This window comes from Ovis aries, chromosome 25 (genome assembly GCF_016772045.2).
Source record: "Ovis aries strain OAR_USU_Benz2616 breed Rambouillet chromosome 25, ARS-UI_Ramb_v3.0, whole genome shotgun sequence".
Lineage (NCBI taxonomy): Eukaryota > Metazoa > Chordata > Mammalia > Artiodactyla > Bovidae > Ovis > Ovis aries.
In genome coordinates this window covers 31,808,105-31,826,428 of record NC_056078.1, presented here as the reverse complement: position 1 = coordinate 31,826,428, position 18,324 = coordinate 31,808,105, and the positions used below count along the sequence as shown (strand labels likewise).

General features: G+C 42.6%; 1 protein-coding gene across 8 annotated transcripts in view; it reads left to right on the top strand.

Annotated features, from left to right (window-relative positions):
• Positions 1-13,401, top strand: part of KCNMA1 (potassium calcium-activated channel subfamily M alpha 1) — a 767,665-nt gene extending 754,264 nt beyond the window's left edge. For 5 of the 8 annotated variants that reach the window (XM_042240721.1, XM_042240724.2, XM_042240725.2 and 2 more), the window contains one exon: positions 7,101-13,401. In XM_042240721.1, the coding sequence (XP_042096655.1) occupies positions 7,101-7,122 (22 nt within the window). In that variant the 3' untranslated portion in view covers positions 7,123-13,401. Of the gene's footprint in view, positions 1-7,097 lie in introns of all 8 variants that reach the window. The other 3 variants (XM_042240720.1, XM_027962114.2, XM_042240726.1) reach the window with 1 other exon arrangement.
• The last annotated feature ends 4,923 nt before the right edge of the window (positions 13,402-18,324 follow it).

Here is an 18,324-nt window from a genome sequence, read left to right as displayed (position 1 = left end):
ACTGCTGGGGGTTTTCTTCTATAACGTTGTCCTTGTGAAAACTTTTGTGAAATTAAAAAAAAAAAAAGGAGTTACAAATTTTATTCTGTTATTGGTTTGTTTATTTTTATTTTTATTGTTCTGTTTGTGGGTTTATTTATTTCGTTTTGCTTTTTTTTTTCTCCCCTCCCCACCTCCCCTTCTCTCCCCTTCCTTCTTCTCCCCCTTCCTCCACTTTCTAAATTGCTCAGTGCAATGAGGCTGTCCTGCTGCTACCGCTAGACCCCTTAGAGTTTGTTTTGGTGTTCTTGGGGTTGGGGTTGGGTAATCTGGGGGGAACTTCTCTCCATCTGGCTTGCCTTTCAATCTGCACGTGGCCTCCCTGCCCACCTTGGTACCTTGCTCCAAGTCCAAAAGCATTTTCCCATCAAGAAACCCAGCTTCCTCCACCTCCCCCCATTACCATCACCCCAACCAAGTACCCGTCAGTCTGTCCACATCTCTGTGTTTATCTTGGCAAGACCAACTAAATCAAGTGATAATGCCAAGTGATAAACTTTTCTGGAAAACATTTGCAGCTCTTCCACTTGGCAAACCTGCTTCTTGGTGAATAGTTTACCCTCCTTTCGATTTAAACCAGGAGGATTATTAATGGTAAAAAAAAAAAAAAAAATTGGTCTTCTTGAAGTTGGATCAGAATGACTCCCAAATTAAAGCTGTTCAGCTATATGTATCAACCCAATAGCCCATACCCAGTTATCTGGGGGTTGATGATTCAGCCTCTGTATTACCTGGGTCTCTTCTCCCACCTGCCTTTCAGACATTTGTGAAATCCCAACCAGAGATTGGGCAGATAGAGAGGAGTAAATCCAAAATGCATTTTCTATACAATCTGTTAGCAGCTATGATGAGATGATCTTGTGATGGGAATGGAGTGGGAACAGACTGACTTGCAGTGAAATTTGGGGATGTTCTCTGGACTTCAGGCATACAATTAAAAGCTAATTGTACTTGGCTAATGATATATTCGGTGATGAAAAAGGTATCATTATTACTTCTGTTTTTTATGAGTCCAAACTACTATATTGTTCTTTCCTCAGTTGAATGAAGACTCTCTTCCATTGTTTTCCATGTGACTCCCAAACTTCTCATCCTTCTTTCAGGTTCTCTTAGGAAGGAGGTATTCAAGGTTTTCATGTGATACCTCTCCTCTTCCCCCTCCCCACCCAAAAAATAAGTAGGTCAGGGTGGAAAGTTAAAGGTTATTTGAAGAGAAAGTATGTGTACTTAAAGAGAACAACAGCTAGAAACGCAATTATCTGCACCATTCTAAAAGAGAAGCAATTTGTAAGCCATTCAGTTCAATTTGTTTTAGGCTTTGAAAGGGGTAAAGCTTAAGTAAATGGATAGACCAGGAGGCCCAGTGAAACCTCAGCTTCAACACTCAGGTGATCATGAAATCAACATCCCTAATGGCTGCTGCCCAGGCCCCTTCCTGAAGCCAGTTCAAATGGATGGAGAGAGACTTGGACCCTTACAGTGACATTTCTACCACGATTAGGAGAGGTTTCAAATTCTGAGTTTCTTTAGTCGCTAAGTAGTGTCCAACTCTTTTGCGACTCCACGGACTGTAGCCTGCCAGTCTCCTCAGTCCATGGATTTCCCGGGCCAGAATACTGGAGTGAGTAGCCATTTCTTTCTCCAGGGGATCTTCCAGACCCAGGGATCGAACCCAGGTCTCCTGCATTGCAAGCAGATTCTTTACCATCTGAGCCACCAGGGAAGACCATACAGGCGATGACCCAGAACCCTATTCTCAATATGTGCTCAATAAGTATTTTTGAAATAAACTGATCTTAAATATTGTTATATCTTTAGTCATTTGATAAATTATCTTCACCTCCTTGGCTTATCTTACAACAATCCAAGGAATGCCTGGAGGTGTTTCATAGTGCAATCATGCCGTTGGCACTTTCTTGGGCTGAGTACACAGCTTCTGAGAGAAGGGAACAGTCCTGTGAGTTTAGTGAGAGGAGAGACGTGACTGTGCCTTCTGCCAGCATCATCAAGATCCCAGATGAGCAGAAAAACCTTTTGACTGGCTCCTCTTCAGCATGGGAAAAGCTGAAAGGTGTCTGTATCCCAATAGAGACAATTAAATCAACCTGCCAGGTATCTATAGCAACAGGCTCCTGAAGGAGAAAGAAGAGGGTGCAGAAACTTCAGGGACTGCAGAAGTCAAGACAGGGTAAAAAAAAAAAAAAAAATCAGTGTCTCAATCAGCTTCTTTCAGCCCATCACTGCTTTGCCATAAGGTGATGAAGTAGATGTGGGCACCTGTCACTAACCTGGTAGAGACTATGTCCCACCAGGAGGTTGTACATCCATCACCTAGGGAGGTAAGAGGGATTATTCCCCTGCCACTTGAAAGGGAGGAGTGAAAGTCAGTTGTTATGGAGTGTCAGGAGGGAGCAGTTGTTCTGTTTAGGGAACGGCAGCATCAGACTTACAGTTAAAAGGGGTCACACCGGACAACTGCAGAGGAGCAAGACAGCTTTTATAAGGGAAAATTACTCTGATTCTATTGCAGTTTTCCTTTCGAGCCATACTTTATCCATGGAAAGGAAAGGAGACAGTAGGGGTGGGTGGGGTCCACTGGGGCCTTGGGGTCTGCTGGGCAGAGGGTGAAGGCCAGACTAGCTCTCAGAAGCTCTCACACAGTATTACCTTTGAAGGATTGAGCTCTTTGTTAGCTCTTACTGTTCTCAATTATTATCTCTATCCAAATGGAATCTTTCCCTTTCAAACCCTTTCTGTTTCAACCTCAGCTAGTGGTATAGCATGAAAAGGCCCAATTAGTCCACATACCTTTGCTGTATCATCATCTCCCCTTTCATGTGCGCTTCTCCTGGGAGTGTTGAGAGAAAAGGCCAGATCCCACAGCACTGACAACCCACAGCTGGCCGAAAACCCAGCAGTTACGTCAGCCCAGATCACGAGCCCCTCTCTGCCATAGCCCACTCCTCTGGGATCCGTCATGGCTGGAGGAAGTCCTGACCCTTATTCTAGACCTTCAAATGTCAGTGATGAAAGTAGCAACGGAAGACACAGATGGCTTGCAGGTGGGGTAGGGCACCTGCCAAGTTGAAAGCCAATATTTCAAAGACACAAGCACCCCTGAATGCTGCCACCCCTTCCTTTCCTCCTCTTCCTAAGGAGGGATATCCAGTCAAATCCTTCTTCACCATCTCTGCTGCACAATCCCCAGTCTTCTGGGCAGCACCCGGGTTTACACACCTCAGTTCTCCACCCCTAGTTCACACTGTAATCACACACTGTAATCTCCACCCCTGTAATCACACCAAGTATCACCTCTTCTTATGTCCTTTGGCACTGAGAGTACTCATATTCATGCTAACCTTATGCATGGTTAACTAACCACAACTAAAAACTAACACCCTCCAAGTGCTTACCGTGAGCCAGACATTCTTCTAAGCACTTTACGTATATGAACTCATTCAGTTCTCCAGACAACCTCAGATTACATGCAGTTAGTATTTCCATCTGAAAGATACAGAATTCAAGGGACAGATTTGTTCCAAGTCACTCAGCCAGGAGATACCAGACAGGTGTTTAAAACTAAAGTCCATGAACTTTATGCTCTAATGCCCCCTAATGTTACCAATAATACTGATAGCCCTAACAGCTCCCATTGACGTATCGTGTACGTAGATAAGTGCTTCATGGACACTAACCCCTTTCATCCAAACAACATCATTAGAAAGATCATTAGCCTCATTTTACAGAAGAGAAACTGAAGTCAAGATAAGTTATGTAACAACCCACTCAGAGCCAGGAATTAGTATGTGAGAGAGCCAGACGCCCTTGGCCTTACCTACGGTCCTCTGCCATCTCCTTGGTTGCAGTGGATGGCTTGTGGCCTGTCTGGTCCTGATAGGTGATGCCTCCCAGTGGCAGGGTCATGACTCTCTGCAGTTATTTTCTGGGTTTGATCTTATTCTATCAGCCTACTTGTCACAGACTGAAATGCCACTTCTTCCTTGACTTGAGGCACGTCACACATTCTACTCACAGTGACGACACCATGTATCACATCTTCAAGACCTTATTAACAAATGAATTTCTTTTCCTTTGGCAGGGAGGAGGGCCTCAAAACCAGATCCATTGCCCTTCTCATTCTAGGGATAAAAATAAAGCCCCCAGAAATCTTTCTGGCTTGTGGGATATGACAGGAAGAGGAGACCAGCTCAGGGCTTTGGATTGACCTTGGACCACTCCAGCACTCTCTTGAATTCCTTCCCTGAGTACTCTTCCTTATGGCCAGTTTTGTAAGCACCCAGTGATGCAGCTCCTTCTTTGGAAGGCAAAGTTCGATAACCCATAGTGTCATTGTCGTAGCAAGGCTCTCTCCATTGGAGCAGAATGACCGGCAGTCATTAAAGTGTGGTTCCTATCAAGCCTTTTGGGAGAAGCACCTTTGCCCCTACCCATTTTAGCATTCATCTATTTCCATTTCTTCAACATCTTATCTAACCAAGTCTCCAACAACACAGCTGTTTATATCTTACAAGGCACCTGAATTAAAAAGCCTGTTTCTCAGGCTCATCACCAGGATATGCTTTAAAACAACTCCTTTCTGTGCAGAAGCTGAATGGCCAACACAGGGATGACTCTGCTTAGATTATTTTTATGGCAAGAAATGTAAAAGGAAAGAGAGAAAGGCACTTAAATGGGGAAATAATGCTCTCTTTCTTACAGACGGCAGAAGGAAATTGATACTCTCTCTGCCGTGAAAGGTCAAAATGCCAACTTTGAGTTGAACTGTAAAGACTAAATTCTGAACAATTATTCTCTGCACCAGTTGTAAAAATTTCAGCAAATTGTAGCTGTCTTAGGTCTTTCACCCAGAAGACCTACTTGTTTCCATCAGCAGAGTTCACTCTCCCTTCCAACCTGGCATGTCCAACCTAGCACTAAATCCTTTTGCAAAATCAGTCCACAGAAGGGTACAGCCAAAACCAAGGGCAGCTCAGGCAAACAGCACAGACACTGGGTTCAGCTCTTCTGAAAATCATCCTTACACACAAACCATTGGAAAAAGTCAGAGTTTGAAATTGTTTCATCGGCCTGGCAATGCTTTTAAAACATGATAACCATCATACTTTACTCCTCTCTGAAAGGTTAGTTTAATCGTAGATCACAAAAAAATTGGTTTCCACAAATGCGTAATGGTTCATCTATGTCTCACTTGAACTAAATGGTTTTTTAAATGGAGCTGAAATTATTTTGATGTGTACACAGTCCCGGATTTCTATACAACCTTTTTTAACCAGCCCATCAGGAACCTTGCCTCTAAAGCCTCATTAATAATTCAGATGTGCTGATGACTTTAAAAGATCTATGGAATTGAAGCTTAGGAGGAAAAAAAAAAAAACTCTGCTTGACAAAAAGATAAATGAATGTAGAAAGAAGCTGTAGGAGTCTGGCAAGCTGTAGATCATCTCAGAACAGATTGTAACTTTATCATTCTGTCAGGGGGAATAATTTAAAGCACTTAATCAGTTAGCTTCACTGTGAGGATGTAGCATTATGAATTCCTATCGTCCAATCTGTTCAAATCAAAGTGAACTTAATTATAATAGGTGAGAGAGCCAGTGCAGGAAGGAGAGGGGGGTGGAGAATGATGCAAGAGGCAGGAAGTTTCCTGAGGAGGGGGTACACCGAGCTGCTGAACAAAGGGTAGTGAGTGAGCTTTCTCCAGGCTCAACTTAGTTTAGTGTCTACACTGGGGACCCAGGGCCCTGGACACAGCAAGAGGAAGCATGGACCAAGGAGAGACAAGCAGAGTGGTCAGGAGCTGATCGTAGGTGTCAGACCCATAGATCATTAGCCATATAGGGACACATACGCATGGTCCTCTATCAGGATCAAGCCAGGTGAGCAATTTTGTTAACATATCCAGCCAGGACCACCGACAAGGCAGTTATGAATTGTTCTGAAAGACAGAAGAGGAGGCCAGAGAGGCCATCGTCTCTATAGCAGTGGGCGTGCATGAAAGCTTTTTCCTTTTTCTTTGCTTTCCCTAAAAGCCACTAAAATGAGGCATATGATTCTCAAGTTAGAATGCACTGTTTGCCCCAGTTCCTTTGTATCTATACACGTGGCTGATTTCCCAGAATATTCCAGTGCAAAAAGAGGTAGGGATAAGGGCTGAGTCTTGTGAAATAGCACTAACTGCCGGGAGGATGCTAGGCCATTTCATCCTCACCCCAGCCTCTGAATGCCCTGACTCAGCATTCTCTTCAGCCATCTCTGGATCTAGGGTGAGAATGAAATGCCAAGGCTCTGTCAAGCTCCCTTGTTGACAGCTTGGGTGATTATAGTCAGTTAAGATAGTGCCACTAGGAATTCTTTTCATAACTCCATACCAACAGAGAGTTTTATTGAAATTAAAGCCATCTCAAAAGCCTTTTAAAACATTGGTTGCTAATCTAATGTTTCACCCTCACTGGCCAGCAAAAATCTATGGGCTTACTTTAAGACTCCCAAAACTGGCTTCAAAAGAAATAAAGGAGTGTTGTAACTGAGATATACCTTTAAGTGAGCTTGTACAAGCAAAACCAGTTAAAGGCTGGGAGGAGGAAACCCTGCAGCGGATTCTTGATCTCAGTCTGTGGAAGGGACAGTGACCCTTCATCTCCACTCAAATCAATGGATGCACAAGTCTTTCTTTAGGTGCAACACCCATGCCTAATTCTTGTTATATTCGTCATCTCCTCACCACCAAAGCTTTTCAGGCCACCAAAGGAACCCCAGAGAACACTGCCAGAGTTAATCTTCCAACCCCTCTTTATTCTCTGAAGTCCACCCCTGGTGCCTCCAGGTCCCAATAGCCCGTTGGTTCGTCACTTGCTACAGAGGTATGTTTCAGGTTTTGGGGTTCTCCCTACACTTACCGTCTCTTTTAGCAACTACTCACTGTCAGCTTCTCTCGATTACCTTTTTGCATTTTTCAATGAACTTTCCAAAATCTTTGGCCTAGGACTAATTAAGCTTCTAATTTCTCCTTCTTGTTCTCTATCCGTTTTGCCCTTTAGCAGAAAAGAAATGGTTTACAGATGAACCGGATAATGCCTATCCCAGAAACATTCAAATCAAGCCCATGAGTACCCACATGGCTAACCAGATCAACCAATATAAATCCACAAGCAGCTTGATTCCACCAATCAGAGAAGTTGAAGATGAATGTTGACTCCCAGGAGACCAGAACTATTTTTTTTAAAGCCTGACAAACTTCATAAATGGTGACGTGACTTTTCTTCCTCTTAACATGCTGAATCACTGGTGGAAACGTTAGGATAAGCAAGAATTGCAAGAAAAATAGACAGATCTTTCTCCTTGTCTGCCTTGAATATTGCTTCCATGTATTTTGGAAAAGAAAATGATTTCATTTATAAATGAACATACTAAAATAGTCCTGTATAGCCTCTAGCATTTTAAATTATTTTTATTTATTAGAAAGAAAATATATATTTTTTCTTTTTTCTCATTGTCAAGTATCTTCCCTATGTCTAACAATGCAAAATCAAAATCCCTAAGTGGCCAGACTCCTTAATGCATATTTCTCTTCTTTATCTCTTTCTTTGAGGAGAGTGATGGTCACCACCACAATTAATTGTAATTAAGGATACTGGATTATTAAGACAATTTTAAAATGACCCAATAATGTAAACATGTATTTTAGTAAATTTAAAAAAAAAAAGACAAAAGGGGGCAGGTGAATTTCCTGGATGGATGTGTATTTTGGCTACACTGACACCAGCTCTTAATAAATGGAAACACTTATTTTCACTTTCAAAAGTCATATTTTTGTAGTTTTAGTTTTCATCCTGTATTTCTTATCCTTTTGTTCATATATTTAAAGGGAAGACCTTCTTGCAGCTTTTCTACAAATGCCAGATCGGGTTTACCCTGTCAACTAACAATACCAGAAGGGTTGTGAGCATGCCTGGGATGTGGAAGTTGAGGACCAGATGCACAGAAGACATTTCTCTGTTTGTTGTCCCAATGGCGGGGACTCCTACCTGCTGTTATGCTTCTCATTTCATACCTCCAAACCAACCAAGCAAGTAATTTCAACTTTGGTAAGGTCTGGTGGACTCTCTCCCCATCTCCCAGGTCCAGGGCTTTTAGCCTGAAAGTTTGTAAACATCAATTAATAGTTCTACTTAACAATAGGATGGGATAACACGTATATGCGATGCACTGAGTTTTTGTGTAAAAGCCAGAAAAGTTTTGTGATCGAGGAGACGACTTTTGCCCAGATCTAAATTTTGCAGGCTTTCCTTTAGTTGCTGGGACAAAACACAGAAACTTGTTACAGCAACCTAAAAATAACAACACAAGGACAGCTACGGATACACTTAATACAGGCTATTAGAAAAGGCCTTTGAAAATTACCAGCGATGAAATTTTATGCATCAGCCACTTCAAACTGTGGTCAAAAAAGATTTCTCTAGCCATCAGACACAATTCTGATGTGTCTGAGCTCTGATGTTTGCATGCTCAGTGTTACAGCATCCCAGCAATCATTCCATTCCAAACGATTTTCAACTTCGAAATGATAAGTCTTTGATAGAATCATCAGGGTCTCTGGAGCAGCATGAGTATGATTTTTATTTTCTTAAAAATGTTAATTGTGGACACTCAAAAAAAAAAAAAACTAACTAACTAACCAAAATATCCCCCCAAAGTCCCATGCTATCTCTTCCATTAGGCCATGACCCCGTGGTACATAGTATATTACTGCAAATCAGATCAGAGCCAAGCAATGAAACCATCATGGTAACATGTCCACTAAGTACTCCAATTACCACCATAGGCAAAATGAGCTTCCAACTCTGTCCGGTCCCTGCAGAGCCAATGTCGTGTTTCCACCTTGTAGGCGTCGTCCTGAAGTGACTTGTCAGACTGTGGTTACCCTGTCGTCACATTTTGTAGGAATAGTTCTATAAAAGTATTGTGAATATACTGTATGTCCAATTGGATTGTTTAAAAACTACTTATAACCAATCACTAGTCTACTCAGCAGGCTAAAATGACGTCAGCAGTCTCTATTCAGGCTTATACACATTTCTTGGTTTCCAACAGAAGTTAAATGGGTTTGTGGGGGTGGATCCCTTGCTAAGATTTGACAACTTTTCTGAAAGCTAGGACTTCTTCTATTATACATAATAATTTTGCATTGGGGTCACCTTCGTGTACATTCTTAGTACATCAACCCACGCTCTTCTTTCCTTCATGAACCCTAGTGGGTTACTGATAACTTGATAACCATTTCTGAATTTGTCTTAACTATTTGGTCTCCTCTGGCAGGCAGTGATGGCCACCACCTAAATGTCCTTCCATTAGAGAACGTTAGGCCACAATGTCCCATGCCCGCTGCCCTCTCTTCCCCATCTCTCCAAACCGAGGCACAGTGGAAACGCAAGTACAAACTCCATGCTCTTTACAGCTAGAGGTTTGAATATAAACTTTTTTTTTTCAAATCAAAATGGCAAAGATAGTTTCCTAAAGCCAAGGGCTTCCCTTCAGTTGGCAAGAATCCATTTCCTTCTAAGGTAGAGCAAAGTCATGCTGTTTTGCCTTTGTTCATAATGAATTGTTAGGGGCCAGAAAACACAGCTATGCATTTTTTTTTAAAAAAGGAAATCTATAAAATGGCTGGTTGTTGGCTCCTTTGGCAAAAACTCATACCTGGTAGATGGAAAGTGAAACGAAAACAGAAACAAGATCAGGAGATCATTGAAGGGCTTGGAGGAATGCCAGAGCTTCCTGGTTTGTTTCTATTTGGTGAGCTCTCTGGCCTGGAGGAAGTCCTTACCACCCTCTGACAGACCCCTCTTCCTGGCTACATTCAGCATAGACCAATGATGGCTATGATTGGTGTAGTCTGTGTTATAAGGTTCTGATGTCTCATCCCACTTTAGGATTCCAGAAAAGCCATTTTCCTAAATTAATAACTCAAGTGCTTTGGGAATCAGACTCTCCAGCAAGCTATTGCAAAAGCAGAAAGCACCTACTTATCAAAGCATCATCATCATCATCATCTTTTTCCTTAAGATAACTCGTAGTTTCATCTGAGCAATTTTGTATCTTAAAATAGTCTTGAGCCAAGATAAAACACCTTCAGTAAAAGTGATTGTGACTAAGGCATACACGGAACACCCAGAAGCTCTTTCCTTCCAAAGCCTGGGCCATCTTATGATGTACTTTGTAAAAATTTTAATTGAGGACTTTAAACAAACAGGGAATTAGAACTGTTTGGTTAGGGTTAGAAGGGAAGAAAGTGAGAAAGCAATAACATTGGGGATGTTTTCATGTCTAAAAGCAAAAGAATCCAAGTTTCCTACTTACGTTTTAATTATGATGGTTCAACAAGCTACATCTGCAGATAACTAGCTCTACACTTAGAAAATGTTCTTGAAACTCTCTGAGTCTCAGTGACCTCATTTGTAAATGAAAGTGATCTAGATGACTCCTAAGGTCCTTTTCAGATCCGAGAGGATGTGATCTGAGTTAAAAGTGGGAGCATGGAGAAAACCCAGTTCTGTCCATCCTGCAGCATTGCCCAAGCAGGGCTCCTGAGGGTGGCGCCCCTTCCGCTCCGGGCACACGGTAGTTAGATTTGTTCCTCTGCTTTTTACATTTTGGAATCTCTTTAGGTTCAAAATACAAATTTCAAAATTTAAAGTCACCTGAGTCACTTTGATGTGATTTTTCTGTGTATTCCTAGGATTTTCTTCTCAATTTCATCCCAGCCTGCCTTTTTTATTGGCTCAGTTTCCATCAATCCCTTCCTCTCTAACCCATATCTCCAATATGTAGTTTGAGGCTCACAGCTCCCAGATTCTGGATATGAATCCAGGCACTAGGAAGTTGCTAGTCTGTTACTAGTCTTACTTCTCACTTCATTTCCTGTCCTCTGTTTATTTGATTTTTTTTTTCCCTCTCATTAGTAAACCAGCTATTTCTTTGCCACATTTCTAACATTTCTCTACCATTTTTCTTTGTCAAAAAGAATCTCAGTTTAAAAAAAAGAAGGGACGAAAGAAGGCAGAGAGGTAGAAAGAGAGAAAAAAATACAAACCAACTGGGATATGAGTCACCCTACCTTATAAGTGACTAAACCAGTCATTTAAATTGGACATGGTATTCCACTGCAGAATCTGTCCATTCTCTATGGAAGCGGAGGGAAACTAAGATGAGACTTTAGAGGAGGCACTAGAAACTAACTTGTCTTCAGGGCCAAGCTAAGATGTTGAGGCTTCATCTAGAAAGTCATGGAAAGTCACTCAGTGTTTTAAGCCAAGAGGGATGAATTGAACTTGTGCAAAAATGAACCTGTTCATTTTTAGATCATATGTTTTGAGAAGTCACTTCTTCCTGGAAGTCATCAAGGGCAGATATGCTGAACATTTTCTCAGCAGCATGGAGTTCTCAAAGTCAGAGCGTCCAACTCAAACAAACTCCAAGTGAAAACTCAGCATGTGAAGTCCTACCTTCCTCAAATAAGTGTTACTGATACTCATAGCTATAGAAGCTCCGCGGGCAGTACAGAGGTTGGTTTGAGGGCTGGGGGTTGGGGCAATGGTTGTGAACCTAGAAATGATCCTTTGTGAAAGGAACACTTAATTTGGACCTCAATACAAGAAACTTGTGGAGGAACAGAAAAGAATGCAGGCAGCTGAGAACTGTTGTATTAATTAGTTCAAAGTGGAAGAAGCTGAGCGTTATCTACATAGGCAGGTCTGGCAGTCGAAAGGCATGGAGGAAAATGGAGCTGGGAAGAGGGTCACAGCAGGTCCTGTGGGATCTGGACATCAGAAGCACAGAGATGTGTACATAGTGTGGCTGGGTCTCTAGAGGAGGAAGGATGCGTGTGGAGGGGTTTTCGAAGGCAGCAGAATGTGGCAAGGGCAACTCTACTTTTACGGGCTAAAAGGAAAAAAAAAAAGTAGAAGCTGCTGGGAAAGGAGATCTCAGCTACTCCAGAATCAGCAAAAGGGGAACTAATAGAGATGGAAACGTTAAGAGAAAGGGAGGGTGGGTCACACATGAGGCTGGAGATGGAGGAGACGGTGACTTGGAAATAAGTAAAAGGACTCAGTTGAAGAGGGCAGGGACGTTGCGTGTTTGCTGTGGAGTTTGTCAGGGTGCCTGGCTCTGGCAGGCAGTCGGGTTGTGCTCTGTGTTACTTCGGATGCTGTAGGGAGCTTGCACAGGACTTTTAGGCCACTGGAACTCTTCCCAGAGAAGGACCCAAAGGGAGGGATCCTGAGGTGTGCTTTCCCTGTTGCCTCCCTGTTCTTGTTTTTCCACTGTCCCCCGTTCCCACATCCTGGCGGCTTTGGTTTCAGCGTTGCTGAAACAGACGCAACAGTCTTGCTTCAGTGGCTTTTCTGGACATACAGCAAGAGGAGAGAAGAGGGTTTTTGACTCGGTGAAACCAACCTTAATTTCTAGGTAGATTTCAAATTTAAAAAGCTTTCCTTTGGTCTGTTTATCCCCTTGAGGATGTCTGTGTTTCTTCTCCTCCACCTTGCTATTTGGCAGAGCAGGGACAGAAGTGACTCCGAAGGTCTTCAGTGGGCCTGCCTTGGGAAGCATGCCTGGGCCCGCTGCTCAGAATCTTAGATGGAAATATATGCACGGCACCAACACGTGCCTGCCAGGGCAAACGGAGCGGCTGTCAGCTGGGATTCAGGGTCAGTGTGAGAAGGCAGCCGACAGGTAGGGGAGCCCCACCAAGGTTGACAGAGCCCCATTTCCAAAGCACCCCATCCCCCCACCCCAGAGCAGCCTGCCCCCTCTCTGCCTTCCACTGAGTGCAGCCTGACACATTCGACCAGAACTGCAACATTTCAAACATAAACCAAGGTCTGCCTGGAAATCCTAATTAAAAACGTTCCATTCCCAGGTGGCACAATCACATCCTGCCTAAAACTTCTGGTTCACATCCCACCCCCCAGATGCTGAAAAGAAACCGTCCCTTACTTAACACCAAAACCTACACTCAATGTTTCTTCAGGGGATAAAGAAAAAAAGAAAAGTATGCTTACACAGAGGTCAGCCTACTTGTTCATTAAGGAAAAAGAGCGTGGCTTATCCATCTGTCTTTCAAATGTTTGACCGTTGGCATGTTGATGTTGATGGCGGATTACTAGGACCTAACCAAATCGGAGGAGAGATTAAATGCTGGTGCTCTGAAATGATCTACCCTGTCATCTGTAACAACCAGTGATAACTCTCTTGTCTTGTAAAAAGGGTTTGTACATAACTTGTACATGGTTTCATTTTGTATTTTTCGCAGATTAAAAATTTATGTATTTGTGTTCTAAATCGGCGAGCGTGCCTTTTGTCTCCAGCACCCACACTTCATGGGCGGGGTGGGGGAGGGGAGAGTGGAGTCTGGGGGTCCCCATCAGGCTGCTGTGCCTCTCTCTGGTGACGGCAGAGGTGTGGACTGATTGGAGCCATGGGAATGCCCTTCCCATTGCCTTTGCAGCTTCACGTGCAAACAGCCCTGCACCTCCCAGGAGACTGTCAGTAGGTACCAGCCCAAGACAGCAATGGATGGCAGAGGAGAGGAAGAGCCTCTGTCATTAGACGTGGTGCCTAGGAGCCAGTCCCTCCAGCGTCACACCATGGCCAGAGGGCACACATGCTCCTGCGGAAACCTTCAGCATGCAGGTTGCTAAAGAGATAGACAGCTTTTAGGTAGCCCATGGGAAGCCAGAACATATGTGTCTTCAGCCACTTGTACCCAAGCTAGTTACTCTCTTCCTGATACCTGCACAGCAAAACAGTGCCCCTTTCCCATGCATTTGGCATATCCAGACAACCATCAGACGTTTTCACTCATCCCACCCCATGCTCACCCCCACAGAGCAATTGATGAAACTTTATCACAAGGCAAAAAAAAAAAAAAAAACCAGAAAAAAAAAATCTCTTAAAACTTGATGCTGTGGTCTCTGAGCCGTGATTTCAATCATCTTCAGAATACTAAGTCTGAACTGTTTTAGGGAGACTGGACTCCCAAATTTAAGGCTGATCTAGCCTGGAGGAAGAGGAGGAGCTGAGAATGGAGAAAAGCCACCCAAGTTGTATGTATGTAACGGGCACAATGATCGGCTCTTAATGTATTTGAGAGAGGAGCTCATTTGTTTATGAGCTGTATTTACTGAATAGTGATTATGTTCACATTCGTCTACTGGGAGCTGGGGATACAACAGTGAGTAGCATCATGACTCTAGTCTCCAGTCTGGGGAGGAATAGAACCAACAAATCAACAGGAAATAGTCACATATTAAAAATTATCCTATAGGGGTTAGTATGGTATGCCAATGGGAAGGCATGAGAGAAGCATTTAGCCATTTCAAGAACAGTCGGCCAATTAACTGATACTTTGAGAAACAAATCCCTGTTTTCCATAAGCCAATACTAGCCCAAACTGGAACTCATTTCCAGCAAAAGCAGGTTCACCTGTCAGAATGTGCCAATTCCTGACAGCCTTTGGGTTCTGGTTTCTCAACTTGCCTTCTCCAATATTTGCTAACAAATCTGAACGTTGTTGGGGAATGTAATTGCAGAGCATATGGTTCTCATTAGTTCGGCAAACTTCACTGCCAAATTCGGCTCCAAAGAAGGAGTCTGCATAAAGGATGAAGTATTAGGAAGAGATCGACAGTGATGGAGAAAGCAAATAAAAGTGAAGAGACAGTGAGTTACAGGATAGCAGGCTTGGCATACACAGCACAATGAATGTGGAGCGTATTTTTCTATTTGTTGAGAAAACAATATATGTGAATTTGTGTTAAAATCTCCCTGTAGCAAAAATCAAAGTAGACCTTTCACCAGAATCAATGTTAACTGCTTTGCCACGTCAGATGAGATAGATTCTGCCTGGAAGAAAAACTGGGGGTGAGGTGGGGAAACAGAATAGGGTGCGAAAGGAAATAAATTATGAATGATATCAAAATGTAAATATGGACTCAGGACTATTTTAAATGTTAATGGATCGGGCCTCTGAGAGAAGAAACAGGATCTTATGCTTACTAACCTTTCATGTTCAAAGAGTCTGAAAATGTAGGCCAAGAATCAGAGATAAGAGGTCCACCGAGACCTGGAAAGAATGATTGGACAAGGTGGGGGCGCTGGGTATCGCCAGGCAGAAGACAGTTGTCCTGCCCAGGCCAGCTTCTGAAAACTGTGAAAGGAGGAGACAGGGCTGTGCCTGCCCCAGACTCACCATAGCCGTTCACCATAGCTTGACCTGTGCCATCCAAGAGCTAAAGTGGGGGTCTTCTCACTGCCCACCTCAGGCTCCCACTTTTCAGTCTGTTGAATTGCCTCACTCATACCTAACAGACAGGTCTATTTTGTCAATATTCTTTCTTTAAATTTTAAATTATAGTTGATTTAAAATGTTTCAGGTGCATAGCAAATGGTTCAGGTATACCCCTATAGATCTATATGTAGCTATTCTTTTTTGAGTTATTTTCCATTACAGGTTATTGCGACATATTGAACATAATTCCCTATGTGATAGAGTAGTTCCTTGTTGTATATCTATTTTATATATAGTAAGGTGCGTCTTTTAATCCCTCATTTCTAATTTATCCCTTCCCACTCTTTGGTAACCAAAAGTTTGTTTCCTACGTCAATGAGTCCATTTCTAATTTAACAGATTTTTGTAAAAAGCAATTTACCTTAATCACTTCTTTCAAAAAGTAACTAACTTTGTAGGATCAATGATCTCTTTCTGGTCCTTCTGTTTCTTTGGTTAACATGCTCTTTACCTCAGGGGCATGCTACGATAACAAGCACACATGTTTCAGCTGGCTTGGGAACTACTAGTAATGGCAGCTGATGAAGGCCCAGGAGCAGCCCGCAGGCGTAAAATGCCAGTGCAATGCAGGGAGCCGGGAGTGTGCTCACAGGAGGCGGGAGAGCCAGCGGCAGCTAACCCAGCTGGGTGATAAGTAGTACTTGGTTCAGAAGGTTTCCATCTCTGCTTTTTGGCTGCACCCTGTGGCACGTGGGATCTTAGGTCCCTGACCAGGGGTCGAATCCATGCCCCCGGAATTGGAAGTGCTGAGTCTTAACCACTGGACCACCAGGGAAGTCCCAAGAAGATTTTTAACAGAAACAGTTGCAGATTTCTATGAATGAGAGATGAGTTAAATGAAGGTATTCATCCATTCGGTGAAGTACTGGACACTCAGGACAAAGGGTGAAGTAGATTCATGTTTATCAGAGGTTGGCAAATGGTATCACAAAGGCCTGAGGCCTATTTGTAAATCAGTTTTATTGGAACATAGTAATACCTTTTCATTATGTATCATCTCTAGCTGATTTCCTGCCATAAATGGTAGAGATGAGTAATTTCATCAGAGACTGTATGGCATGTAAAGTCTAAATTATTTACTATCTTAGCTTTTACAGAAAAAAGTTTACTGACTCCTGGCCCATACTACATACAGGGAGAAAATATAATATATAGAAGGACTCCATTACTGTTAACTGATTAGATATATTTATACATATATTAAAATTTGGAAGAAAATTAGCCCAAGCCATAAACAATGATCATGAAGGAAGGGCAGGAGGCAGAGGGGGAAAATTAAGAAATATTTGTATTTTTGGTAACCTGTTCCAAATGTTCCAGGAAGAACGACTAGGAAAGCTATCTATTTTTTTTCAAAGATGAAATGTTTGTTGTGGGCCTTGGTGAGCTACAAATACAGTGACAAAAGATATTTATGACTTTGTATTTAGTATTTTTTCTTGTGACTTTAAATGGATTCATTGTTTTAATTCATAGTTTTTATTTTTGTTTTTCTTACATAGAGATCCATATGCATTTTGGTTTATTGACCAGATATTCAGTGACTTTCCTAAATTTACTGATCAATTCTAATAATTTGGTTTTATTTTTGTATGTCCTATGTACACAATCCCAATTATATCTAGCAACATGGAAGTATTATTTATTTTCAACTATTATACTTCTATTACTTTTTTTTGGCCTCATTGCTTTAGTGAAAACCTCTTAGGATAGTGTTTTAACAGAAAAGATGTAGTGAGTATGGCTATGTTGTCTCAATATCAGGGAGTATAGGTATCACATTTTCTTACCCATTCATCTATTGATGGACATTTCGGTTGCTTCCATACCTTGGGCTTCCCTAGTGCTTCAGAAAGTAAAGAATCTGCCTGCAAACAGAAGACTTGGGTTCAATCCCTGGGTCAGGAAGATCCTCTGGAGAAGGGAATGGCTACCCACTCCAGTATTCTTGCCTGGAGAACTCCACAGACAGAATTCCATTGCGGGCTACAGTCCATGAGGTTGCGAAGAGTAGGACACGACTGAGCACGCAACACTAATACACTGGCAACTGTGAATAATGCTGCTATGAACATTGGAGTGATTGTTATCGCTGGCTTTCTTTGAACTTCCATTTGCATGAAATACCTTTTTCCATCCCCTCACGTTCAGTCTGTGTGTCTCTAGATCTGAAGTGAGTCTCCTGTAGGCAGCATATGTTTGTATCTGTACCCATTCAGGCGCTCTATATATCTTTTGGGTGGAGCATTTCGTCCATCTACATTTAAAGTAATTACTGATATGTATACTCTATTACCATTTTGTTCATTGCTGTGGACTTGCTTTTGTAGGTCTTTTTATTTTTCCCCCTTCTTTGATTCTCTTCTCTTATGATTTGATAACTATATTTAATGCTACGTTTGGATTCCTTTTTCTTTTTGTGTGTGTGTATCTGTTATAGATTTTTGGTTTGTGGTTACCATGAGGTTTTTGTACAGCAGTCATATATATCCATGACAGTTTAAAATTTCTGACCTCTTAATTTTAAATACCCTCAGCCAGGTTGGTTTATGGACCCTGCTTCGTGGGGATGCTGCTAGCTGCTGGTTATTGGGGCCTGGTCACAAGGCAGAACCACAGGGAGCCCAGGGCTAGTGCTGGCTCACTGGGGGGCCAGGTGAGGGTCCAGAAAACTCCAGGACTGTTGCCCCCACACTGGTAAGTGAAGCCAGGTCCTAGATTCATGCCAGAGTACTGGCAGGCAGAGCTGGGTCCCGGAGTCTGGTTTCAGAGCCCAGTGGCCCCAGAGCTGGTGTCAGATCTCTACTGGGGGGACGGCGGGGCTAGCTTCTGATACAGTTGAGTACAGGGTCTAGGGGTTATCCTAAGGTTGTATTGGCCTGTTAGCAGACAGGGCCAAGGCCCAGCTGGTCACA